Source organism: Carassius auratus, chromosome 42 (genome assembly GCF_003368295.1).
Source record: "Carassius auratus strain Wakin chromosome 42, ASM336829v1, whole genome shotgun sequence".
NCBI classification, from domain to species: domain Eukaryota; kingdom Metazoa; phylum Chordata; class Actinopteri; order Cypriniformes; family Cyprinidae; genus Carassius; species Carassius auratus.
In genome coordinates this window covers 4,776,969-4,799,790 of record NC_039284.1, presented here as the reverse complement: position 1 = coordinate 4,799,790, position 22,822 = coordinate 4,776,969, and the positions used below count along the sequence as shown (strand labels likewise).

General features: G+C 36.0%; 1 protein-coding gene and 1 pseudogene across 1 annotated transcript in view; one reads left to right on the top strand and one right to left on the bottom strand.

Moving 5' to 3' along the window:
- Positions 1-6,592, bottom strand: part of LOC113060454 (ribokinase-like) — a 44,641-nt pseudogene extending 38,049 nt beyond the window's left edge.
- A 1,186-nt stretch (positions 6,593-7,778) lies between these two features.
- Positions 7,779-22,822, top strand: part of LOC113060452 (BRISC and BRCA1-A complex member 2-like) — a 92,611-nt gene continuing 77,567 nt past the window's right edge. The window contains exons 1-4 of the mRNA XM_026229380.1: positions 7,779-7,866; positions 9,848-10,000; positions 12,764-12,840; positions 18,156-18,250. Of these exons, the coding sequence (XP_026085165.1) occupies positions 9,864-10,000; positions 12,764-12,840; positions 18,156-18,250 (309 nt within the window). The 5' untranslated portion in view covers positions 7,779-7,866; positions 9,848-9,863. The remainder of the gene's footprint in view (positions 7,867-9,847; positions 10,001-12,763; positions 12,841-18,155; positions 18,251-22,822) is intronic.

The following is a 22,822-nucleotide window of genomic DNA, read 5'->3' as shown; positions in this document are numbered from 1 at the left end:
ACAGTCCAGTTATTCTTCTCCTTAGCCCAAGTAAGACGCCTCTGACGTTGTCTGTGGTTCAGGAGTGGCTTAACAAGAGGATTACGGCAACTGTAGCCAAATTCCTTGACATGTCTGTATGCCTTGACCCCAGACCCCAGTACCCAATGTACTTGCTACATCATTAAAAGAATGGCATCTACGCTAATATTAGTCTGTTTCTCTCTTATTCTGAGGTCACCGTAGCCACCAGATCCAGTCTGTATCCAGACCAGATGGTGGATCAGCACCTAGAAAGGACCTCTACTGCCCTGAAAGACAGCGGAGACCAGGACAACTAGAGCCCCAGATACAGATCCATAATATAGTTACATTTGTTGGATGTATAATTGGATACATACTCGCATAGGGCCAAATATATACAGTGCATATCTCAACTGCTTGATTGTTTGTCTTGTTGCAAATTGTAAACTATATTATTACCCAGCTCAAATCTTCTAAATGTTACTATAATGCATGGAAGTATTATAAACATTAACATCATGATATTGTGTAAAGACACTTTAAAACAAAGTGTATTGTAAAAAGTTTTACTTGACTTAACTTGAAGAAAGAGTTGTCTGAGAAACAGGAAGTGGGGTGATACAGTCAAGTATATTAAGATATGAAGCCAAGATGCATGACTGACCATGGTTCTCTCTGGACATTCTCAAGGCCTGAGGTGATGTATCTTGGTTGATTTCAAGCTGGCAAACAAGCACCTTTGCATTTACTATGGCGATTAGTGCCCGCTGCAGTTCCTCTTGCCCCAAAAGCATATTGGCACCAGCAACAATCACTACGGCATATCATATACGACAATACGACAATATATTAACCATGACCACAGGATGCATATAAACATTCAAGGAAACATTACTGGTAATTAGAATCCAGATTTATAATAAATGCATTTGTGACTGTTACACCATAGGAAAATACAGTGGCTCTAAAAAACAGAATAAAAATATCTTGCTATAGTGTCACATACAGACAGGCACAAATAAAGAGCTGACTTGAACATTCGGAAAACCACAGTGCAGAGTCAGAAGATATTACATATATATATAGTTTTTTTTTCTCATTAAAGCTTTCCTGTTAGCCCGCAACATAATTATTCTAATTCACATCGCTGTATTATTTACACAGGAAGCTGGGATGAATATATGGTGATCATGACACCAAACAGAGCTCTTCTTTGAGTGCTCACTGTGGTGCTAGTGGACTTCTACAAGGCTCAGCACTTAAGCTGGATCACTAAACCATGACATTTACAGTGCAGTAGGCCTTACATTTAGAGGCAGACTGGTTATGTCACCTTTCTTTAAGTCCAAGCAGCGCTACATTAAACTGGGTCTAAAATTACCCTGCGTGGGCGAGCTGGACACAGGTAGAGAGCTTCTCACTCATCCATGTCTCATTCAGAAGAGTACTTAGTGGCATTTATGTTATTTTAGGGGCTTTCAAAACTCAGGACATGCAGCAGAGCTCGGTACCCAGACCAATTTAATTTTTACCTGTGTCATTTACAGCTCCAGTTTGCAGCATTTTCTGTCTGTTCTACATAGGCCAAAGAGAGAGAGAGAGAAGCGGTTAACCTAAATTGCTTACCGTATTTAAAAACTGAATTGAATAAGTCTGAATGCTCATTTAAAATATTTTACTGTGTTTATAAATTATGATAATAGAGACAGTACATATGCAATTTTAACACTGTAGCTTGAGCATATGCCTCATTTAAATATATGATAAATTCTAAATGACAGCTTAAATAAATAATACAATTAATTAATTATAAAAAGTAATAAGTTAAACTACAACTAACATATATATATATATATATATATATATATATATATATATATATATATATATATATATATATATATATATATATATATATATAATTACAGTAAGGGACAACATATTTTCAATTATGTCATTATCAGATTGCAAAATGCACTGCAAGGTGTTCCAAGATCAGAACTGATCTGCACAACTGAGAGTCCTTTTTGTCTTGTTTTCAGGTAAAAATATCTAAACTTCTTCAAAGCAAGATTTATTTATTTATTTATTTTTTTTGTTCGTCTCTGCCTACCTAAAGAGAAGAATCAACCAAAGATGAAAAGCTGAACTTGAGATGGTATTTTCTAGCAACTCGCTGACCGGTCAAAGTTCTGCATTGCTATATCAGACCAAGCCTTCCAGATATAGCATCCCCAAACAAACGCCTCCACTCTACAAATATAACTTTAATCTCCACCTCTCTCCCTCTTTCTCTCTATGAGACGTTCAGTGGGGCAAAAGGCTTCCTTTTTCCCTAACTGGGTCTGCTTTTATCCCACACTGGTAAAGACATGCCAAGGATGGGATCCTAATCCCCAGCAGCGGAGACCCTTCACTACCTGGCTCCTGTCTTTGAAGTGTGATCTCTCTTTGAATGTTTCTGAAAGCACAGTCTATTTTTATACACTGCATATGCTTCGATATTGATTGGGGTCTTTGCACTGAAAAAAATGAAGAGCTTTATATCTTGGTGAAATACATGAATTTCTGGGTATCAAATGAAACTTTTTGTGTCTATGTGTACTACAGGCTATATTCATTTATTTAGGATGTTCAGGAAAGCAGGCCATAGGGTACCTTGCACACCATAGCAGTCTTGGCCCCCATTCATGTAGCTTGGATGCACTGATTGGCCCCTTTACCACCAAAAACAATACCAAAAGAACCTGTGTCCATGTATCGTCTCTCCAGCCTTGGGAAGCAAGGGGCCTGACTCACAGAACCACATATTGGACTAGGTTGTAAAAATAATCCACATTTAATTGTGCTTGTAATAAAATTGTCATCTTTTATTCACATTTTTCTAAACCATTTCTGTGTAACACAAAAGAACATTATTTGAAAAAAAAGTCAAATTATTAGTTTTTTATTATTATTATTATTATTAATTGTTATTATTTTATTATTATTTATTTTATTGTTTTAATTGAAATATTACTTTAATTATATTGACAAAAAGTTCAAAAAACCTTCTTTTGGGTTACACAGTTAAAAAAAGGAAAGTCCTAAAGGTTTGAAAGTGCATGAAGATGAGTAATTGACAACAAGATTTTCCTTTTTGGGTGAACTATACTTTAAGTACATATATAAGGAAATTCTAGGTAGATTTTCCTTTCAAAATAATTTTAATACACAAAGTTTATATTAAAAGCAACCTACTGAGTTTCCTTAATTTTACATTTTTAAGTTTAAAATTGATGAATTAATGCATTGTGGGTGTTCAATCTTTGTACTGCTATGCAATTTGATTTCAAAGGAACGACAGATGGGCAATTCAGTCAGTTCTCAAAGTCCATGTTGTTTAAATGAAAGGGCCTTTTACTGGAAACACGCTATGTCTGTGAGCTGTAAGTGAAAATAATATGACATGACATCCTGAGCCCTTCTAAATCTAAGGCAGGTGCCCTGAACTACCTAAAAAGCTAATTGCTGTGCCGCCTTGGTGCGTGACATTTGGGAGCGGGGTCCATCAGCCTTTCACCCGAGCAGAACTAGCAGCTATTACTCATTCTACTGAACAACAGAAAAACCCCCTCAATCTCAGACATCTAGTTACGGTCTGGCCCCAATCCAAGTCTCCAGGAGCCCATGTTTATGTGATGGCAGAGTAGGCAGATAAAGTTGTTTTTCACTTGTGTGTTGTTTGTGTGGTGTGGTTAGTTGCGGGAATATTACAGGAAGTCAATGAGGATGTTAAAATCCTGCTGAGATTTCAGTAAAAGGAGTAGTAAGTGAACAGATTTCAACTGGTTATGATGTTTTTTAATTAACTGTGGTAAATTATGTTGATAAAGATAAAACAAATGAAGAAATAATGGAGAATTTACTTGAGTGAAATTAAATACTTCATGTAAAGTAAATGAATAAATTAAAGGAATAAGGCGATAAATAAATACATTCATAATGTATTGTTAACAGGTAACTCTCAATAATAAATTGTTAATTGTTTCAGTTAGTCTGCAATATGAGAATGCATGCTCTACTTCACAACCTGTACCCAATATTTACCCAAGTGTGTGTGACTGAGTCATTGTCTCTGTCGCAGGTTAGAGACAGACTGGCCTCACCCTAAATCCTCGCTTACAGTTCCTCTATTGTTTAATGAGCAACAGTCATTCTCCCACAAACCAAATCTGATACAAATGCCGTAACTTTTTTTTTGTGCAAAAAAAAAAACACACAACAGGTGTTCTGTGTAATAGGTTGCGGTGCAAGCAGCTGTTTACTAGAAAGGACAGAAAACAGCAACAGCAACCCTGGAGCAACACAATAATGTACATTGTAGTCCATGGGGTGACAGGAGGAGCAAGAATTTATTGAAAACAAACAAACTAAATAAAAATAAACTAAATAAACAAACTAAATAAAAATAATAATGAAAATATAAACTGTTTAGTAATTTAAGTTTATTTTATTTTTGTTTATTTTTATAAGTGCTATGACCATGTTTTTCCATTTGGTCAATTGACAGTAGTCTTTGAAGTAGGATATTATTTTACATTCCATGTTGTATTAATTTGATAATTATTAAGTACACTGTAAATATTTTACATATATATATATATATATATATATATATATATATATATATATATATATATGTTGTAAGATTATTAGATTTTATTATTATTATTATTCACAAGAAAATAATAGTTCAGTCTTTCTACTTCAGAATTTCTTCTTTAATTCAAGTAATTGCAGGTAACTGGTCATTTCTTTGTAATCATTTGTGAAATTTACTTACAACTCCTGAGTGAAAATACATCCTACACCTTTTTCGTGTACCATAATAAACATACTTTAAGGATAAACACACATATTAAACTATGAATACAACACTATCAAAACAATACTAAATAGTACCACAGTACATCTATTTATGTATATGGTACAAAGGTATTCTTCAAAGTATCTTTGACTTATCATGGTTCATCTATACAGTCATCACTTGTTGCTAAATTATGCTTTTACCAGTAATAATATATCTATTACAGTCTATTACATCTATTACAATTTGAACCAACCAAACATAAGGTGCCTGAGGTTAATTGTTATTGTTTAGTGTTATAGGGACATTTGAGACCTGAGCCAAGAGAATAAAGAGTTTGAGTGTGCCACATACACACTCTTGACTAACATCTCTTAGCAAGAGAAGATAGTAAAGGCTCCAGTGAAGGCACGCTAATCTGTTCAAATTGTAATCAGCAGGTGGCACTGTCTGGCTTCATCACAAACACACAGATGTTCCACACGAGACAATTCGTGTCTGATTCCGTTTGACTGTCACAAACACAAGCCACAAACAAAACTGGATTTTACACATCAAAGCCACGCAAAGCACTTTAATGGGTGAAATGTGTCAGCCACCCTCCAAAAAAACAGCCTGTTGAAAAACAAACACACACTTCCCATCAAAACTATTGCCTAATTGATGCAATCTCTTCTGTTCAAAGGCCAACAGTGATGACTGGGATTTTTGAATGATAAAAATATGTGAGCAATTGGATTTTTTCATAATGGGTCATTTGTTTTGAGCACTTGTAGAATGACAACGAAAGAAATGAGTATGACTTAGTTAAGTAATGTGTGGAAAGTGCTTAGCATGGTTAAACAGCTCTGTGAGCAAAACAACTAAATGTTCCATTATCTTTATGTTACTTTACCTGTGCTGTCTAAAAATATCAAATGAATAATCTTTGAACCATTTTGCACAACTCCAGGATTAGGCCACGTCCCGTCAAAAGGTTCACCTGAGCTGTAAATACTGCAGAAAAGATGACTGGGACACACTTGACGATGAAAAAAACTTGCCGGCGGCAATTGTGACCAGTGAGCGGTGAATCAGTTCCTTAGGGAAATATTAATAATAGACAGAGCAGGCAGAACAGAAGGCAGTTCCCCAAATCTGCCTTTGCTGGACCTTATTTGGTTCCTGCTGGAAGGACTAATTAATCTCAGAGTTATTTTATAAACTTAAAAGTCTGCCATCTGCATGTGGAATATGTTCCACTTCCAGTGTGAGTTTGTCACATGAGCATGAAATCATCATATAGGACAATATCTGAGGATTGAGCATTAAGATGATAATAGAGGGTGGACACTTGTTCATTATGCAATGCAGTTAATGTTAATTTCTTGATCAAAAAAAACAAAAAAAACAAAAAAAACTGTTATGCATGAAATTACGATTAGTAAATAATTCACAAGATATCATAATGTGAAAATGCTCTGCTAGAATGCATGGTTCATAACCAGCTGGTACATATGCAGTATGATTACATGGCTCTCTATTGTTTGTTGGCACAGTCGATTTTCCTGCAATCACTTTTCGTTCTTCAGGACAGAGTAATGCATTACAAAAGCATTTTTGCCCCCACATTTTAAACATGGGAGGACATATTTGCCTTGAGCCCATTTTCACTTGAGACAATGAGATTCTTTGATGACTTACCTTACTAAGTCAGTCATACAAGAGCCCGCCACTAAAAACACTCACATCTTCAGACATGTCCTAAATAAAATAGATTGAATAGATACAAACTACAACATTAGATAACTGAAACTCATAAATGTACATTATTTACGGAAATGTTTAATCAAATAATGAGAAAGAAAAAATAAATTGAAGAGCAACATTTAAATGGTTAATTATTGGTAGTTACGCTCTAGATTGAACATGCCTGCACTAATGTGGATTATTATTTGAGGACTGGATCACGTGATTGACAACAACCATGGAAATCCTTCATTAATTCAATCCCTTGCATGTAGGCAACGTATGTGAATAGTAGAGTGTTAATCTGCTCAAATCTCTCAGCAGGCCTCAGGGAACTGTAAAAGCCTGCCGGCGGCTAAGGAACAGCCTACATTTTCTCAAAATAACTGAAGTCCAGGCTACATTTTACGAATACTTAGATTCAAATCAGTTTAAATTGTTTGAATCCCTTGAAGTGTTTTGCTGTGTGGGCATGACCCTTTGATAGATATTACCATCTGTGCACAGTTACATTGGCCTCTACATGTTGGAGAAACTATTTAATAATGTGTTATAAGTATAGATTTATTATTACAGACTGCAGTTTTTTTATTATTATTTTAGGGAGTGCATAAAATTGCAATAAATATGAAAGTGGGTCTGGAGGACAATCTGAAAAATTACTAGTTATAATGTGCAGAGCTGGGAACAATAATATCCAGTTAGGCTAGTAAAATCTTGTTAGAGGAGTCATGTGCATTTTATTTACAATCAGAGACAGTATGTTAAAATGTTTTTAGATTTTTGCAAAACCCTTTATCTCGCCTGGTTTAGCTGGACAGTTATGATCAAAGTCTACTAATTATTTGCACGACAGACTTGATTAATCACCTTATTCACAAGAATTCATACAGTATCACATTAAACTGTATATTACACTTTGCCTATTCGTCCACTGAGTAATGCCACATCTAAATTGACAAAGCAGCGCTGCTTTCACGTTTATTTTACAAAACAGAAGCTCACGTGACGAGGCATTCGAGCTGTCCCTATTTTCTCCTGTCTTTAAATACATTATTTATACTTTCATAACTTGCCGAAAAATAAATGTCACATAGATAATTCAACTATGTATATTATAATACACTACTGACCACACGAACGCATTATTCAAGTAGTAATTTCATTATACCGTGGTAGAACTATCAGGCACATTTCTAAACATCCATAAACAAGTCTCTCAATAACAACAGCGGAAGTGGAAAATAAGTTCATGCTCGATATTTGTGCTATATCTCATATAAAAGGTACCGAAAAGGCGTTTGTTACTTACAAAAAATAATTTCAGCGAAATGACTGCTTTTGATAAAGAAAGAAACGTCATAAGACCAAGACTCGTTCATAATACCGGATAGCATGCTAGCTGGTCTGTTAGCATAGATCTGCAGCTCCAAAACAAGCTGATCCACAAACGAAATAATGTTTAAATTGCACACACAAAACCCCCCCAAAATAATTCGATTCATTCTTGCACATGGTTAATCTAAGCGGCGGTAGTGTTGTTGTTTTGTTTGTTAGTGCAGTTTCTTGACAGTATTGTTAAATATCAGTGTTTATAATGTTTTCTATGAGCTTTGTTATACGCAGCTGAACTCGCGAATTTTAGTTACTTTTCTTGTATAAACAAGTTTTATTTATTTTATATTGTGCAAATCCCACTAATCAGTTTATTCAAGGACATTGCAGCCTTTTCTGTTTTTATTTCTCCTCTTAATTAGTGATAACATCAAGTTACACTTCTCTAAACGTTTTCCAAACAAGATTTGAATTTAGGTTTAAATTATAGAAGTATAATATAGATAGAGATATTAATATAATAAGAATACTGTTCAAAATGAAAATAAATGTTTTTGTAGACACTTAGTGGAACTTGAGGTTGAGGTTAGGACATTCGTGTTGAGTGGAATTAACTTAGTATATCCATTACCAGAGACAGTGGGACTAATTTATTCCTGCAAACATAGCTCAGACATATTTGTTCTGAGAAAATCTCTGTCATCATTTGTTTATATATTTTGATATCTGATGTCTCTTTGATATCTGGTTAACAAATCCAGTGACGTACAATGTGTGTCCATATACTTTTCAGGGGCAACCACAACTGCATTTGCATTTGCACTTGATTGTCTTTGTTCTCCTATTAAGTTTCCTGTTCCAATTCAAACTGATTTCATAATTTCAGCAGTCATTGCAGTCATGATGATGATTATAGGTGACTAAGTGAGACTGTATAGATGGTGGATCTTGGATTCTTTAGAATGAAAAAGCACCTGTCACTTTTTCAGTGGCCTTGGTTCCGGAACTATTAAAAATGCATTAGTTAAGTCAAGTCCTTATTAAAAAAAAAAAAAAAAAAACAGTTGATACAAATTCTAAATCATGAACCAAAGCACCAGTGTCGGTGAATCACATCACAAACATGAATAAAATAAAAACGATGGATGAATATAAATCTACTGATGTTCATCATGTGTATATTTCATGTTTATTGCAAAATATACATATCTATAGAAATGTTAAGCAGTTTGAGAGCCTTGAGAGATTGACTTATGTCATTCACAGTTTTTTTCTTGCAGATGTTTTTTTTTTTTTTTTTTATTTTTTTTTTAATAAATGAAAGTTTTTTGTTGTTGTTTTTTTTTTTTGCAGAATCATGGATGATGTAGTTTTTCAACAGGAATATTTTCTGGCATGATAATAATATTGAAAAAAAGTACAAAATCTAATTCCCTATGGAGAAAATTACTTTCGTAACCCATCTGTTGCACTCTATATGGGTCTGGGGACATGCCCCCTGCCCCTGGAGGAAATTTTGGTATATTTAAAAATTATCTGTTACACTTTGAGAGTTCAAAATGAAGTGTCTCAGTTTACATTACATTCAAACTGGTGTTTTTAGGAAGTAAAGGAATAATATATGTATATTATATCTTTATGCTATGTATAATACTTTTATTTGATCATCATTTGTTATTAGTTTCATCCCTACAACAGTATGATACAGTAATACATTTTCGATTTAAGTTCAACTAAAAGATGCTTTTTTTATAAATCAATGGTGCAAAACACATTCGAGATATATGTTATTATGAGAAGTGTAAAATTATTTTATGTTTAATAATGAAATGGTTGCAGGGAAGATTAGACTGTGGTGGTGCCTGGAGTACTACTGATGAGGAATGAACATCTACATTTCTGTATATTCATGGTCTCTTGTTACATTGACAGTGACAGAGTTTGGAAGATGAACAGTCTCTCTCCAGAGGTGGCATTGAGCCGTATTTCTCCTGAGCTGCGCCCTTTACTCTGCTCTGTGGTGTGCAATGGACGGGTCGGTTTAGACTCATCCAGCTGTCTCCGGATCACTGACCTCAAGAGTGGGTGAGTGTTCTGTAAACTGAACAAAAACAGAGAACTTTTGGAGAACAATGCATTTGTAAGTTTTCCAAGTTACAAATATGACTAATATCTTTTATTTATTAATTAATCAGAATTGATTCATCAGAATTTTAGAAAGCAGAGGGGACTTTTCAAAATTGATCAATGAGGATACTGTCGGTCGCTACTTCCTTAAACATATAGAAGTCATAAAGCCAGCTTTACTGCCAAGTATTTTTACACACAATGAATTTGTCTTGGGGACAGGAGCGTCCAGTGCAGAATAAAGAACAGACATAGTGCAGACATACATAGGAATTACAGAAGTACAAATATAGATCAATTATTTGTTTTTTACAAGTTAATTTGTTGAGTTAATAAAATTTGTTACAAGTGTACAGTTTATGTAGTTTACCAACGTACCATTTTCAGATGCTATGTATAAATGTGTTGGTTATAACTGACAATGTATAGATATGAATGTATTAATTGCTCAGGCTGAATATAGTGAGACAGAGAGCAATAGTTGATAGAGAGGTTGGGCTAAGAGCTTTCTTCACCCTGGAGGTGTAAAGTTCTTGGAGGTTGGGCAGGGGAGTACCAGCAATCTTCACAACAGTCTTGACTGTCTGTTGCAAATCTCTTGATGTCAGATTTGGGTTCAGGTTCAGGGTGAATTTCCTCAGTAGGCGAAGGAAGTTCAACCTCTGCTGTGCCTTTTAAGCAGCGGAGTCTATCTGAGGGTCCTACTTCAGGACCTGAGAGATCCCTGAGGGGCACCCGTTCTGATTGTGAGAGTCCTGGATGTGAGTTTACCCAGCCTTATTAGCTGCTGTCTGTCCACTGACAGATTGGGGTGGGCATGGAGAGCTGGGTCAGTTTTTCTGAAAGACGGTAGGCGTGATTGTATTGAAGGCCGAACTGAATTCTACAAACAAGAACCCCTTCATTAGTCTGTTTCTGGCCTGGTTGTACAATATTTTATCACCACTTCAGTAATCATCCCCTTTGGCACGACGAAACTGTTTGAGTTTCCCAGTAAACCATGATATTTCATTAGTGAAAGATATGAATGACCCGGCAGGAATGCACATATCTTCACAGAAACTGACATATGAAGTAACAGTATCTGTGATATCATCCAGATTGGTGGCTGAAACTTCAAAAACACTCCATTCAGTGCAGTCAAAGCAGGCTTGTAAATCCCACTCTGTTTCATTAGTCCATCTTTTAACCGTCCTACAGGTTCAGCTGATTTCAGTTCCTGCATGTAGGTTGGTATGATATTTACTAGACATGATATACATCCTTTATTTTGGTGTAACAGTGGTCCTGTATATTACAGTCTCTGGTGGGACATGTAATGTGCTGTCTGTATTTTGGAAGTTCATGGGAATGCTTTGTTAACATCTCCAACAATTATTAAAGTAGAGTCTGGATACCTTTGCTCCATTTCAGTTATTTGTTCAGCCAGCTTTTGCAGTACTGTGCTCACACATGCGTCTGGAGGAATATACACATTTGCGAGAATGAAAGAGGAAAACTCCCATGGCGAGTAGAAAGATTTACAGTTTATGAAGAGTGCCTCTAAGCTGACAGCATGCCTTTCTTAGCATTATTACATCTGAACACCGATTTACATTGATGAAGAAACACAATCCTCTACCTCTCGTTTTCCCCATTAACTCCATGATGGGATCGGCTTTGAGCAGCTGGAAGCCCGGCAGACGAAGCATGTTGTCCGAAATGGCTGCACTTAGCCTCGCGCAGCCAGACTTTCAGACTGTCAGCAGAAGGTCTGGGAACCTTAGCCATTTTGAATGGCCAAGGTTCACCCAAGAGGCCATATGGCTGACAGGTAAATCAACCAGTCACCAGTCATGTTTAGTGGTGTGGAAATGTCTCCAACAATAATAGACCTGTGTGTAAAACTCTTTAAATATCTCACATACTTTTGGAAATCCAGAATTTAGTTGATCCTGTTAAGCGCTCATTGTCACAGATGTAAACATATGTCAACTAGGCTTCATTCAGCCCGGTTTCAGTGAAGAACAATGCAGCAGAGTTTGAAAATTCCTTGTTAAATTATATTAAGCCTTAAAAGTTCTGCATAATTATGGGCACGGCCACTTGAGTGACAGGTGGATTGCTGTTTCTGTCGCCACCGTCTAGCTAGGTGCTCAAAGCTTTATGTTAAAAACATCTACAGGACGGGTCATGTTGTTTATGATTGTAATTTTCCATCCTTTGCTGAGCTTTACAGTTCAGGGCCTTTAAGATGTTTGCAAATCCTTTTTATGATGTTTTAATTATTCAAATATATTCCGTTATTAAGTATACTATTTATGAAATATTATTGCAATTCATAAGAACTGTTTTCTTTTTATATATATTTAAAAATGTAAGATGAATGTTCAGCAGGCATTACTTCAGTTTTCAGTAAGAAATAATCCTTAATTATTCTAATATTTGGTGATATTATTCATTATTATTGGTACCCATTTATTAATAATTGTTCTTATTATTAATGTTGAAAACAGTTTTTCAGCTTTTTCTGGTTTTTGTGGAAACCATTATATATATTTCAGGATTCTTTGATGAATAAGAAAGCTTGGAGAATTTATATTTTGTAACATTAAAAATGTCTTTACTGTTACTTTTAATCAATTGAATGCATCCTTGCTAAATTATTTTGTTTATTTATTTATTGTTCATTTTTAGCTATTGAAGTGTCAATGAACGTTTTTTCCCCCCTTTTCATTTTAGCTGCACATCACTAATGCCTGGTCCATGCTGTGACCGATTTAAACTTCACATTCCATACGCTGGAGAGACTCTCAAATGTAAGTACTTGTTCTGTGAGTATGAACAGATCAGAGATCACTCATGAATATATGTAAGATGTTGATGTTTGATGATGGTGGTTTGCTAGTGACATGTTCCTGCAGCTTACAAAGTTATTGTCGGATATGCGGAAATAGTGCTGATTTAATGTGTAGTGATCAGAGATGCTCACAAGTCTCTGAGCTAGAGTCCAAGTCAAGTCTCAAGTCTCTGAGCTAGAGTCCAAGTCAAGTCTCAAGTCTCTGAGCTAGAGTCCAAGTCAAGTCTCAAGTCTCTGAGCTAGAGTCCAAGTCAAGTCTCAAGTCTCTTTATTATATTAAGTCTCTGGTTATAATAAATGTTGCATCACGTACAGCGACCCATCCAAGCTGCTTAGAACACTGCATAGCTATATATAAGGAATTCAAAGCATGTAATATGTTATTATGACAACTCTATCTATTAGCATACAATATCAACTTTGATTTTGGTATATAATCAGTGTAAACAGGCTATTGCAACATGACAAAAACACCAAGAATGCTTTACTTTTAAGTTAATATCTGTATTTTGCATTTATGGATTCAGTAATGGCCTTCTGTCTGTCCTGGCTGTATAGCTGCACACCTCTTGTCTGGCTTAAGAATGAACAAAGCTACGCTGACTTATGTTATTCATACAATACCTATTCACAAATAAATATCAAAAACAAAGCCGGCTGCAATGAATTTCTGTGCAAAACAGCTTTTACTACAAACACTTCCACACAAGAACATTGTTATCACACAAGAACATTTTGATAGAGAACCAAAAATATTTAAAGTAGATAAAATTAGAATAAATAAAATGGAAATGTCTACATACTATTACTACTGTAAACTTTGCAAATAGGACATCAGCCCCTTCAAGTCAATGAACAATAACAAAGTGGGCTGCAATGAATATCTGTGCAAAACGTCATGGCTCCGCTCCTACCCAATGACAGAGGCATGCAGGTTTTTTTCCACTGGAGTACTCACGTGAAGGATGCGCGCACAACTAATAACTAATATCATCACGCTATAAAGGGTTGGCCTGCGCTGGGTGCGCCCCTCCCCCTATAACTGTTCTGTCTCGCGGAGGAGCTCATTTGTGTGCATCTGTATGAAACACGCGCTCTGAAACACGCATAGGAAAAAAGAGCGACAGAAAGAACGGCTCCCCTCCAGCCGTGACTCGGCTCCCATCGTTCATGTTTATGAGCCGTTCAAAAGAATCGGTTCGTTCGCGAACGTCACACCTCTAACAGCGAGCTCATCTGACGTTTACTAAAAATTAACATTGTTCACGAGTCCCGGAGCTCGAGTCCGAGTCGAGTCTGAAGTCTTTCGAGGACGAGTCTCAAGTCGAGTCTGAAGTCACTGTTTGTGCGACTTAAGTCGCACTCGAGTCCGATTCTCAAACTCGAGTCCCCATCTCTGGTAGTGATGCATTATTGATTTATTACAGTTACATACTGCAGTGTAAAATATAAATCATCTTGTTGTTGTTTAATACAGTAAAGCTGTAGAATAAAACTGTAGACAGTATTGAAATGATTTGTAAAATACTGTCGGAGGCAAAACATCATGGTAGCATTTGTTTGTTTTCATTTTCTGACATGTTATCATCAAATTCAGATCTGGGATTTGGCATCAGTGCTATTGTGCTAGTGATTACTAAAGCTAAGGTGGCAAACTCATTAAATGCCAGTGATATTTTGTATTTAAGCAGTTTATTTTTAAGCCAGTCCAGTTAGTTCATGATAATAATTTTTGGTAATTTAACGTCTTATTACTCATTCTTGCTAAGGCAAACATCACTTCATACTTAAAGAAATAGTCCACCCAAAATTACAATTTGCTCACCTGCATATCATTCCAAACTCGTAACACTTTTGTGGGACATAGAGGATATTTTGAAGGATTTTTCAACCATTTTGTCCATATTATTAAACTCAGCAGGGACCAAAAGCCCCCAAAATGACATAGGTAGTGTGAAATTAATCCATACGCCCTGAGGTTATCAACTGAAACTAAAACCATAAATATAAATAAATAAAATATTAAAATAATAAAATAAACATTAACATTTGAGGGAAATGTTTCACACAAAAACCTGCAGGCAAGTTTTGGTCCTCCATTTCCTCTAAACCAACAGAGCTACATTCTTTAAGAAGTCGTGCAATGCAGCCCATTACCCTATGGACTTTTTGCAAATGTTAGACCAATAAAAGCGTATTACACGGATTCTTCAAGAATCCGTAATGGTGGTGCAATGAGCACAATTCTTTCGATTTGGAAACAAGCTTCTGAGAAGGGCTTTTAGAGGTTTTGTCTGAAATGCTTTCAAGTACCTCAGCTCAATGATGTTTAATGAGGTTGCATAGTAATTATAACTCGGCAGTGATCTTAATTGAGAGTTCCTGTTATAGCTCATGAGTCATGAGACACTCAAACACTCAAGCAGTTTTTCACGGATGCCACATATGAACAAAATTTCTAGGAGCTGGAATTGTCATGCAGTCTGGCAGTGAGAAATCAAGGTTACTCAGTGAGGCTTTCTTCCTTTTGGAGATGCATGGCTATTGACATATTTGTAATATTGGGTTGTCATTTGTATATGTTCAGAAGAATTATAATAAAACTATGGATTAGTTTATGACAAAGTTTGGTTATTGGTCATTTTGGGTGCATTGGTGCATGCCGGAGGCAGTGCTTTTAGTTGTGCATTATCAGAGCGTAATAATGTTACATTTTTGCATTAGTGGCCTTTACTGAAGGTCAGAGTTCAAGTGCAAATTGAAACGGAAAATCCAATTTACTACTATAATGGAGGCATCGCTGAACGATGTGCACATTCTTAACACTGCGTCACAATAAATCATAGTAATCAGTATTTGATTTACATCCGTATTCTCACGTTAAGTAATAACATGCTCCTCTCACGTTAAGTAATAATGTGCTCCACTGTTCAGGGATTAGTCCATTAAACATTTTATTGACAGTTCTTCCCATGAATTAAAATACCGGTAATAGTTTTTTTTTTTAGGTATTGTTCAGAAAGAAATGGGTTTGAATGATTTTCTTGGAAATCAGATGCATTCACACACCCATTATTCATAATATCTATTATGTTAGAAACACATTAAACTTTTTCTGCATCTAAATAATCAAGAAAGATAGCAGAGTTGCTTCCTGGGTCTAATTGTACAACTGCCAGTGGCTGACAGCTGAAAAGTGACTCAAGACCTTTTCATAACTAATCGCCTTTGTTTTGCCGATGACTTGCCTAGGGACCTTGCTCCAGACCTATGCAATTTATTAGAGACTCTTCCAGAAATTCTGCATCATATCTTTTTGATGGATCTGTTTTTATAAACGTTGCAGTCTGCCTGCTGTGGTGTTGTGTTGTGTGTACAATTTCTTAACTGTTGCTTGCTCTCATTGCTAGGTGGTTCATTTTGTTGCTGTTCTTCCAGGAAAAAATGTAGATTGTTTACTTGTTAAACTAAAACTGGAGTGCTGACTGTTGTTTGCATGCAAAGAGAGCACTCTAGTCACTGAACAACATCCTTCGATTTTCTGCTTCTCACAAGAGTTTGTGACAGCTGGTATTGTATTTTTTTAGTAGTACCCATTTTGACTACTCTCAGGGTGTAAATTTGGGTAGTGCTGCATTATTGCCCAACATTTACGCTTCTATGCCAAGTCCATCGCTATCTCTTTTTAGGTATTTGGCAGCTTTTCCAAGATGCCATCAGATCTGACAGATGTACGACAAACATCATCCAGGCGCTTTTCTCTTGTGCTCCATCTGTGGAAAATTACTCTCTTGTGTGTTTTTTTTTTTTTTTTGCTCTGTTTTTTTTATCCATGGAAAAGCCTGAGGAGCAGAAGTATGAAAAAATAAGAGAAACACAATGGCTGTATAAATAGAAATGGTCTAAAAGCATGTCAAGTGAAGTTACCTTTATTTATATAGCCTTTTGTACAATACAGATTGTGTTAAAGCAGCTTTACAGTGTTAAACAAGAAACTCATGTGCTGATAATGCTAGAGGATAATAGAAAACAGTCATTTCATGGATGGATAGGAACACTGATGGGAGCCAAGCAAGCTACAAAAACAATGCTTGAAACAATGTCCCTTGAAACACTAATCTTGAGTTGTTAACTTATACAATACTTCAGAAGTGAATGCCTACTGAAGCTCCGAGAAGCACAAAAAAGTCCCAGAAGTAAATATGTCTTTTTGCTTCACCAGATCTTCTGCAGCTTACTGTGAAACTTAATTAACAATGGCTTTAATAACCAATTTTGTTTTTCCACAAAACTTTTCCAAAACAATTTGTTTAAATCTGAGATATTCATAATAACACTTGCAAGAACTTTTTGTGTGTATCTTGAATGAGAGAAACATATGTTTAGTCATTTACAGTGTTAAAAATCCTTGTCACTGTTTTGGTAATCTTTAATAATGATAAAGAAATTAATAGCACTACCCAGTCTAGTGAGGGTTGTTGTTGTACCCATCTTTGTTCCCAGAAAGGTACCAAATCCTACTTTGAAAGCTTGTTTGTGGCTTTCTAAGGGATTAATTGAACATGACAAATGTTTTTTGAATTATAGAATTTGTACCTTTATACCTGTAGCACACAGATAAAGTCCATAAAAATGGTATCACATGTCCAACAATATTTATATCGAAGCTTTTTCAGTGGCTTGCTAATGTCCATTAGTATTATATTGCCCTTTGAAAGTTGGAGTTGCTAAAAGAGCCATTATGCCATGGAAACAAAATAGTCTTTGATACTGGCATTAGTTGTTCAGTCTAATAAGATCATGCTTTGATAAACAACCATGCTACCATTATTTTTACATAAAGAGCTTACATGGAAAGTACAGTGTGTGAATGTCATATAGGCATCTAAAGTAACATGGTGGAACTCTACAGTGCTAAAAACCGAGCAAAAGCACGCACATCAATCTCAACTGGGTGAATGAAGAAGGAACAAGTGGGAAAAGATTTTAATGTAAAGTCGGCAACACCAAAGCTCCAAAAATATCAAAATATTTTTTTATTAAAAAACTGTCTCATAGCGGATATAGTGACGTTTCGAGCACGCATGCTCTTCATCAGGCGAAGAACAACACTAATGTACCAATCTTTATAGGCCTACCTCTAAGTGATCAAAGGTCACGTGACCATACAATATTATCATGATCAAAACAATGACATATTAACCAAGGAGAAAAACAATGAAGTATGCCATTTATTAAATAATGGTCATCGTGATTAACCCTTTCTTCTTACAGGGGATATTATTTTCAATGCCAAAGACCCAGAACTGCCCCCTGACTTTATCTTCGGAGAAGATGCTGACTTCCTTCCTGAACCATCAGAACTCCCGGTGCGTATTAAGATTGTAATTATGTGACGTCATTACCCTGCATTCTAAATATAGAGAATTTCACATAAATATAATGTTACAGAACAGTAGTTAACTATACAAATACTGTAGTTATAAATGGTAGTAAGAAGACAGGAATGTACAATATGAAAAAAATGACACCCATGCAAGATGATGCATTCAGTTTAGATCTTCTCTGTACAGAGACACCAGATCTTACCAAATCTGACAAATTAAAATAGTCTTGTTTTAGTGTCTATGGTTGCTTTAGGGTCACTCTTAACCCCCACAAAAATATTTCTCAAATCTCCAGTGAACCAAAAATGTGGTAGCTACAGGCTAAACCTGGTTGTTCAGAAATGTTCACAACAAGGCGGAACAATGGCTCTGTTATGATTGAATACCTTTGAAGTAGCGCAGAGCATTCAGTTGTTTTGACTTCCTTTAGTGTGGATAGTTAAATCAGATGGCTGTTATCGATATGCGTGGTCGACTTAGCAGCCAGATTGACCTGCGGGGCTTCCTGCGTTCTGAAGAGAGAGTGTTGGTGAATTACATAAGCTTTGTGTCTGCGCTTAAGCGTGTCCTTCTTCTGGTGCCGATTTAAGGATTTCACAGTTAGCAACAGTGGCAGTACTTTTGCTACTACCATTTTTAAGGAATGTTGTCAGTTTATTTTTTGTTGGAGGTAAGGAATAACATTTTTGACATAAAAGGGCCATTGTGTTTCTCTCCACAAACAGTGTATTGCATGATTAGCATTTATGTATCCTGTATGGGGTTATATTTGTCTAATTTCCAAATTAATAGATTATGATCCTCAGTTAAATGTGGACGTTTCATAAAATTAAAATGGACTATTTATTTTGGTTGTAGCTAGAACATGCTGCTATCAGTGAAGTCAGTGAAATCACCCTTCTATATTTAATGTGCTGCTTTAATTGATGCACACAAACACACACAGAGAGAAAAAGAGAGAGGTCGAAGATCACAATTGGCCCTTCACTCACAGAAACTTGCCAATGCAGCCACACGACTTAAAGGTACAATTTGTAAGATATTTGCAGTAAAATATCCAAAAACCACTAGGCTAGTGTTATATATTTTGTCCCGCTGATTACTAACAATATCTCTAATGTTTTTTAACTACTTGGAAGTCATGAAAAAATGTAGAAAATTTTTTAAACAGTGACACGGGGCAGTGCAGTCGCCTGTCAATGACATTAGTTTCCCTTTGTCACCGCCTTTACTGACGTAGAAATCACATGACAACAGCATCGTGGACAAATGTGGAAGTAGCTTTGCGACAAAGTTCAACTAGAAAGAGATGCCGATCTCGCTTGTGTTTTATTTGACAGGTGAGTTGTTTTGATTAATATCTTTACAGAAAACGTATGCTATTATAACGGTCAACAAGATTAGTATTAGGGGTCATACAGGCCAAACGCGGGGGGTCATCGTGTCTCTAGACCCGCGTGAGGACGTGTCTGATCCATAGTCTGATCGCGTCTTTGCATTGACTTTATATGTAATCTGTTTGCACAAATCGTTGAACTCGTGTTAAATCCATGATTTATCTTTCCGTCTGATTGATGGCCGTCAGCGGTTGGGTAGAAGACAACAAATCCCATCATTCCACGCTCCTTCTTAGCTACATCAAACCACGCGATTGTTATTGTTTTGGTAGTGCCCTCTAGTGGCAGTTCCTACAACCTGTACCTTTAAATTAATAAAATAGCATAGATACTGGATCGCTACATTATACTCCTGAGCAAGGAGGTGGTAAGTAAGGCTTTGAAGTAACTAAACACTGCTTTTTTGTTTGTAGAGAGAGAAGCACAGATGCTGATAACACACACACACAACTGCCATCTCTCTCTCTTTCACTCTCTCTCTCGATTGATAATTAATTCTAATAAATGCTTATAAAATAATAAGTGCTTGGCAACTATTTTTTTTAAATCATGATTAATCATATTATTGTATGTGATTAATCACAATCGCATTGTTATGCACAAAATTAATAATGCATTCAAAAGTAGTGTATTGTGCACTTTTTTTTATTTAAAAGTAGGCCTACTGTTATATGAACAAACCTGTAATATAATTTGGTTTGCAAACACTTCAAAGGTGCTTTTTACAGCAGTGTTCCTTTTAAATAGCCTAGTAGCAGTTAAAATATTTATTGTAGCCTAAATCTCAACTTATAACATTAATGTAATTAAAATAAATATAAAAAAAGCTATTTGTCACCGCCAGGACATTTATGTTTTTATAGAAAAGCAAGTTATGCTCAGAGTCCAGAGTCTCGAGCAGAACATTATAACAGGCACCTTACGATCATGGGCCCCATCACAGCAGAGTGCAGCACGGGACAACACTTGATGGGCAAGTGTGAGGGATACGGGAGAATAGAATAACTGCGTTGGAGTGCAGATGTTCTAATTCAATTAAATTAAATTCAAGTTTATTTGTATAACGCTTTTTACAATACAAATCATTGCAAAGCATCTTTACATAAAATTTAGTCTCTACAATATTTAGTAATAGCTTATAAATGGTAGGGGTGTAACGGTATGTTGAATTCGTACCAGACCGTTTCAGTACAGGGCTTTCGGTACGGTGCACGTGTGTACCGAATGACGGAATGCAATATTTTGTGCGGGGAATTTTGTGCGTGTTTCCAAACGAACATAATAAGTGGCGGAAGTCTCCGCGTTCAGCACAAATCCCGCCCTGCAGCTGATTCTAAAGGCCAGCGACTGGATGCGTGACACAAGCGTCTCAGCTGCGTGGTGTGTCCGTTTTTAATTAGGCTCCCATATTAACAGGTTAGAGCTTGCAGACTGCCTGCGTGAGACGCAGGCGCGGCTCGAGCAGCGCGGAAAACGCGTGCATGCTAGAAATAGAACCGACGCCTATTTTTCACAAGCGTGTTGGAAGCACTACCAGGCAAAATAGAATAGGAAAATATGTTTATATGTCATTTTGTACATAAATACAAAAAATTTGATGTTTGAAAGGTTGACATACATTCAGATATAAATGTAATTTAAAAAATAAATTCATAATTATCGATTTTCAAATATTGCACCTATCAAACATGGTCTATTTTGCTGTCAATACTGTTGACGGTGTCCTTTATCAGTAGGCTTTATATTTATGCTCAACAGGAAGTATAGATATTGTTGTCATGAAGACAAGAGCCTGGTATGTCGGCGGCCTCCCTCTATGTCACCTACAGCAGCAGCATGCTGGGATTGGTAATGCTGCACTGTAATCATAGTTATTTATTTATATTTTTCATTATATTTTATAATACAATATTTGTTTGAGTCTGAGAGTATTTTATTTAGTGGAGAACTTTGCAGCAGTATTTTATTTCTTATTCTATTTTTATTATATATATATATATATTTTATTAAAAAGTATTTAAAAAAAAAGTGTATAGTAATAAACAACCTGCAGTTTAATGTTTGCATTTCTTTCCCTTACTGTACTGAAAATGAACCGAACCGGTACTTTAAAACCGAGGTACGTACCGAACCCAGATTTTTGCGTACCGTTACACCCCTAATAAATGGTGACTGTCAGTTTATGTACATATGACAGGAATTTTCATGAAAAATTAATACAAGACATAGGAAACCAGATGATGAACACTATTGACAGCAATTATAACGTGATTGCATAGTAAGTAGCAATATTTGTTAGTTCTGTATGATGTTTCAGGGTTAGCATGATCTGAGGTCCTCTGAGGGTCAGCAGCATCTCTTCTCAAGTGTTCTGGATCCAGACTGGAGCATGTGTAAATCCTATGTAAATCCTGTTGCAAAACAAAGAAACAAATAGAGACATAATTAGCTTAGCTGCTGTTCCAACCAAGTAAAATTAATTAGTTTAATCCAAGCTAAAGAATAAGAATTCGCATTTGATCAGATACAACTGCGGTCTCAATTTATGAGATGCATTATTCGAATGCTTGGCAAAAAAACCCGGGAAACCCTGTCTGAAACCCGGGCATTATTAGTAAGGCTATTCCAGAGTTTGGGAGCCAAAAGCGAAAAAGCTATACATACTTTAGTGAACTTTGCTATACTAGGAACTACCAAAAGTCCAGCGTTTTGTGACCTTAGGGAGCGTGGTGGATTGTAGCGTGGTATAAAGCTAGTTAGGTAAGCAGGAGCTAAACCATTTAAGGCCTTATAGGTAAGTAATAATCATTTGTAACTGATACGTAACTTAATAGGTAGCCAGTGCACTGTAAAATTGGAGTAATATGATCGTATTTTCTTGACCTGGAAAGGACTCTAGCCGCTTCATTTTATGAAAAGAATGAAAACTGTGGTCTACTAGATTCTGTGTACTTTTTTTTGGTCCAATAAGTAATATCTCCGAATATATCCGAATTTAACAGGACAAATTATTTGTCATCCAATCTTTTGCATTTTTAACACTCTGTTAGCTTAGATAATTTAGAAGTTTCATCTGGTCTCGTTGAGATATATAGTTGAGTATCATCAGCATAACAGTGGAAACTAATCACATATTTTCTAATAATATTACCAAGGG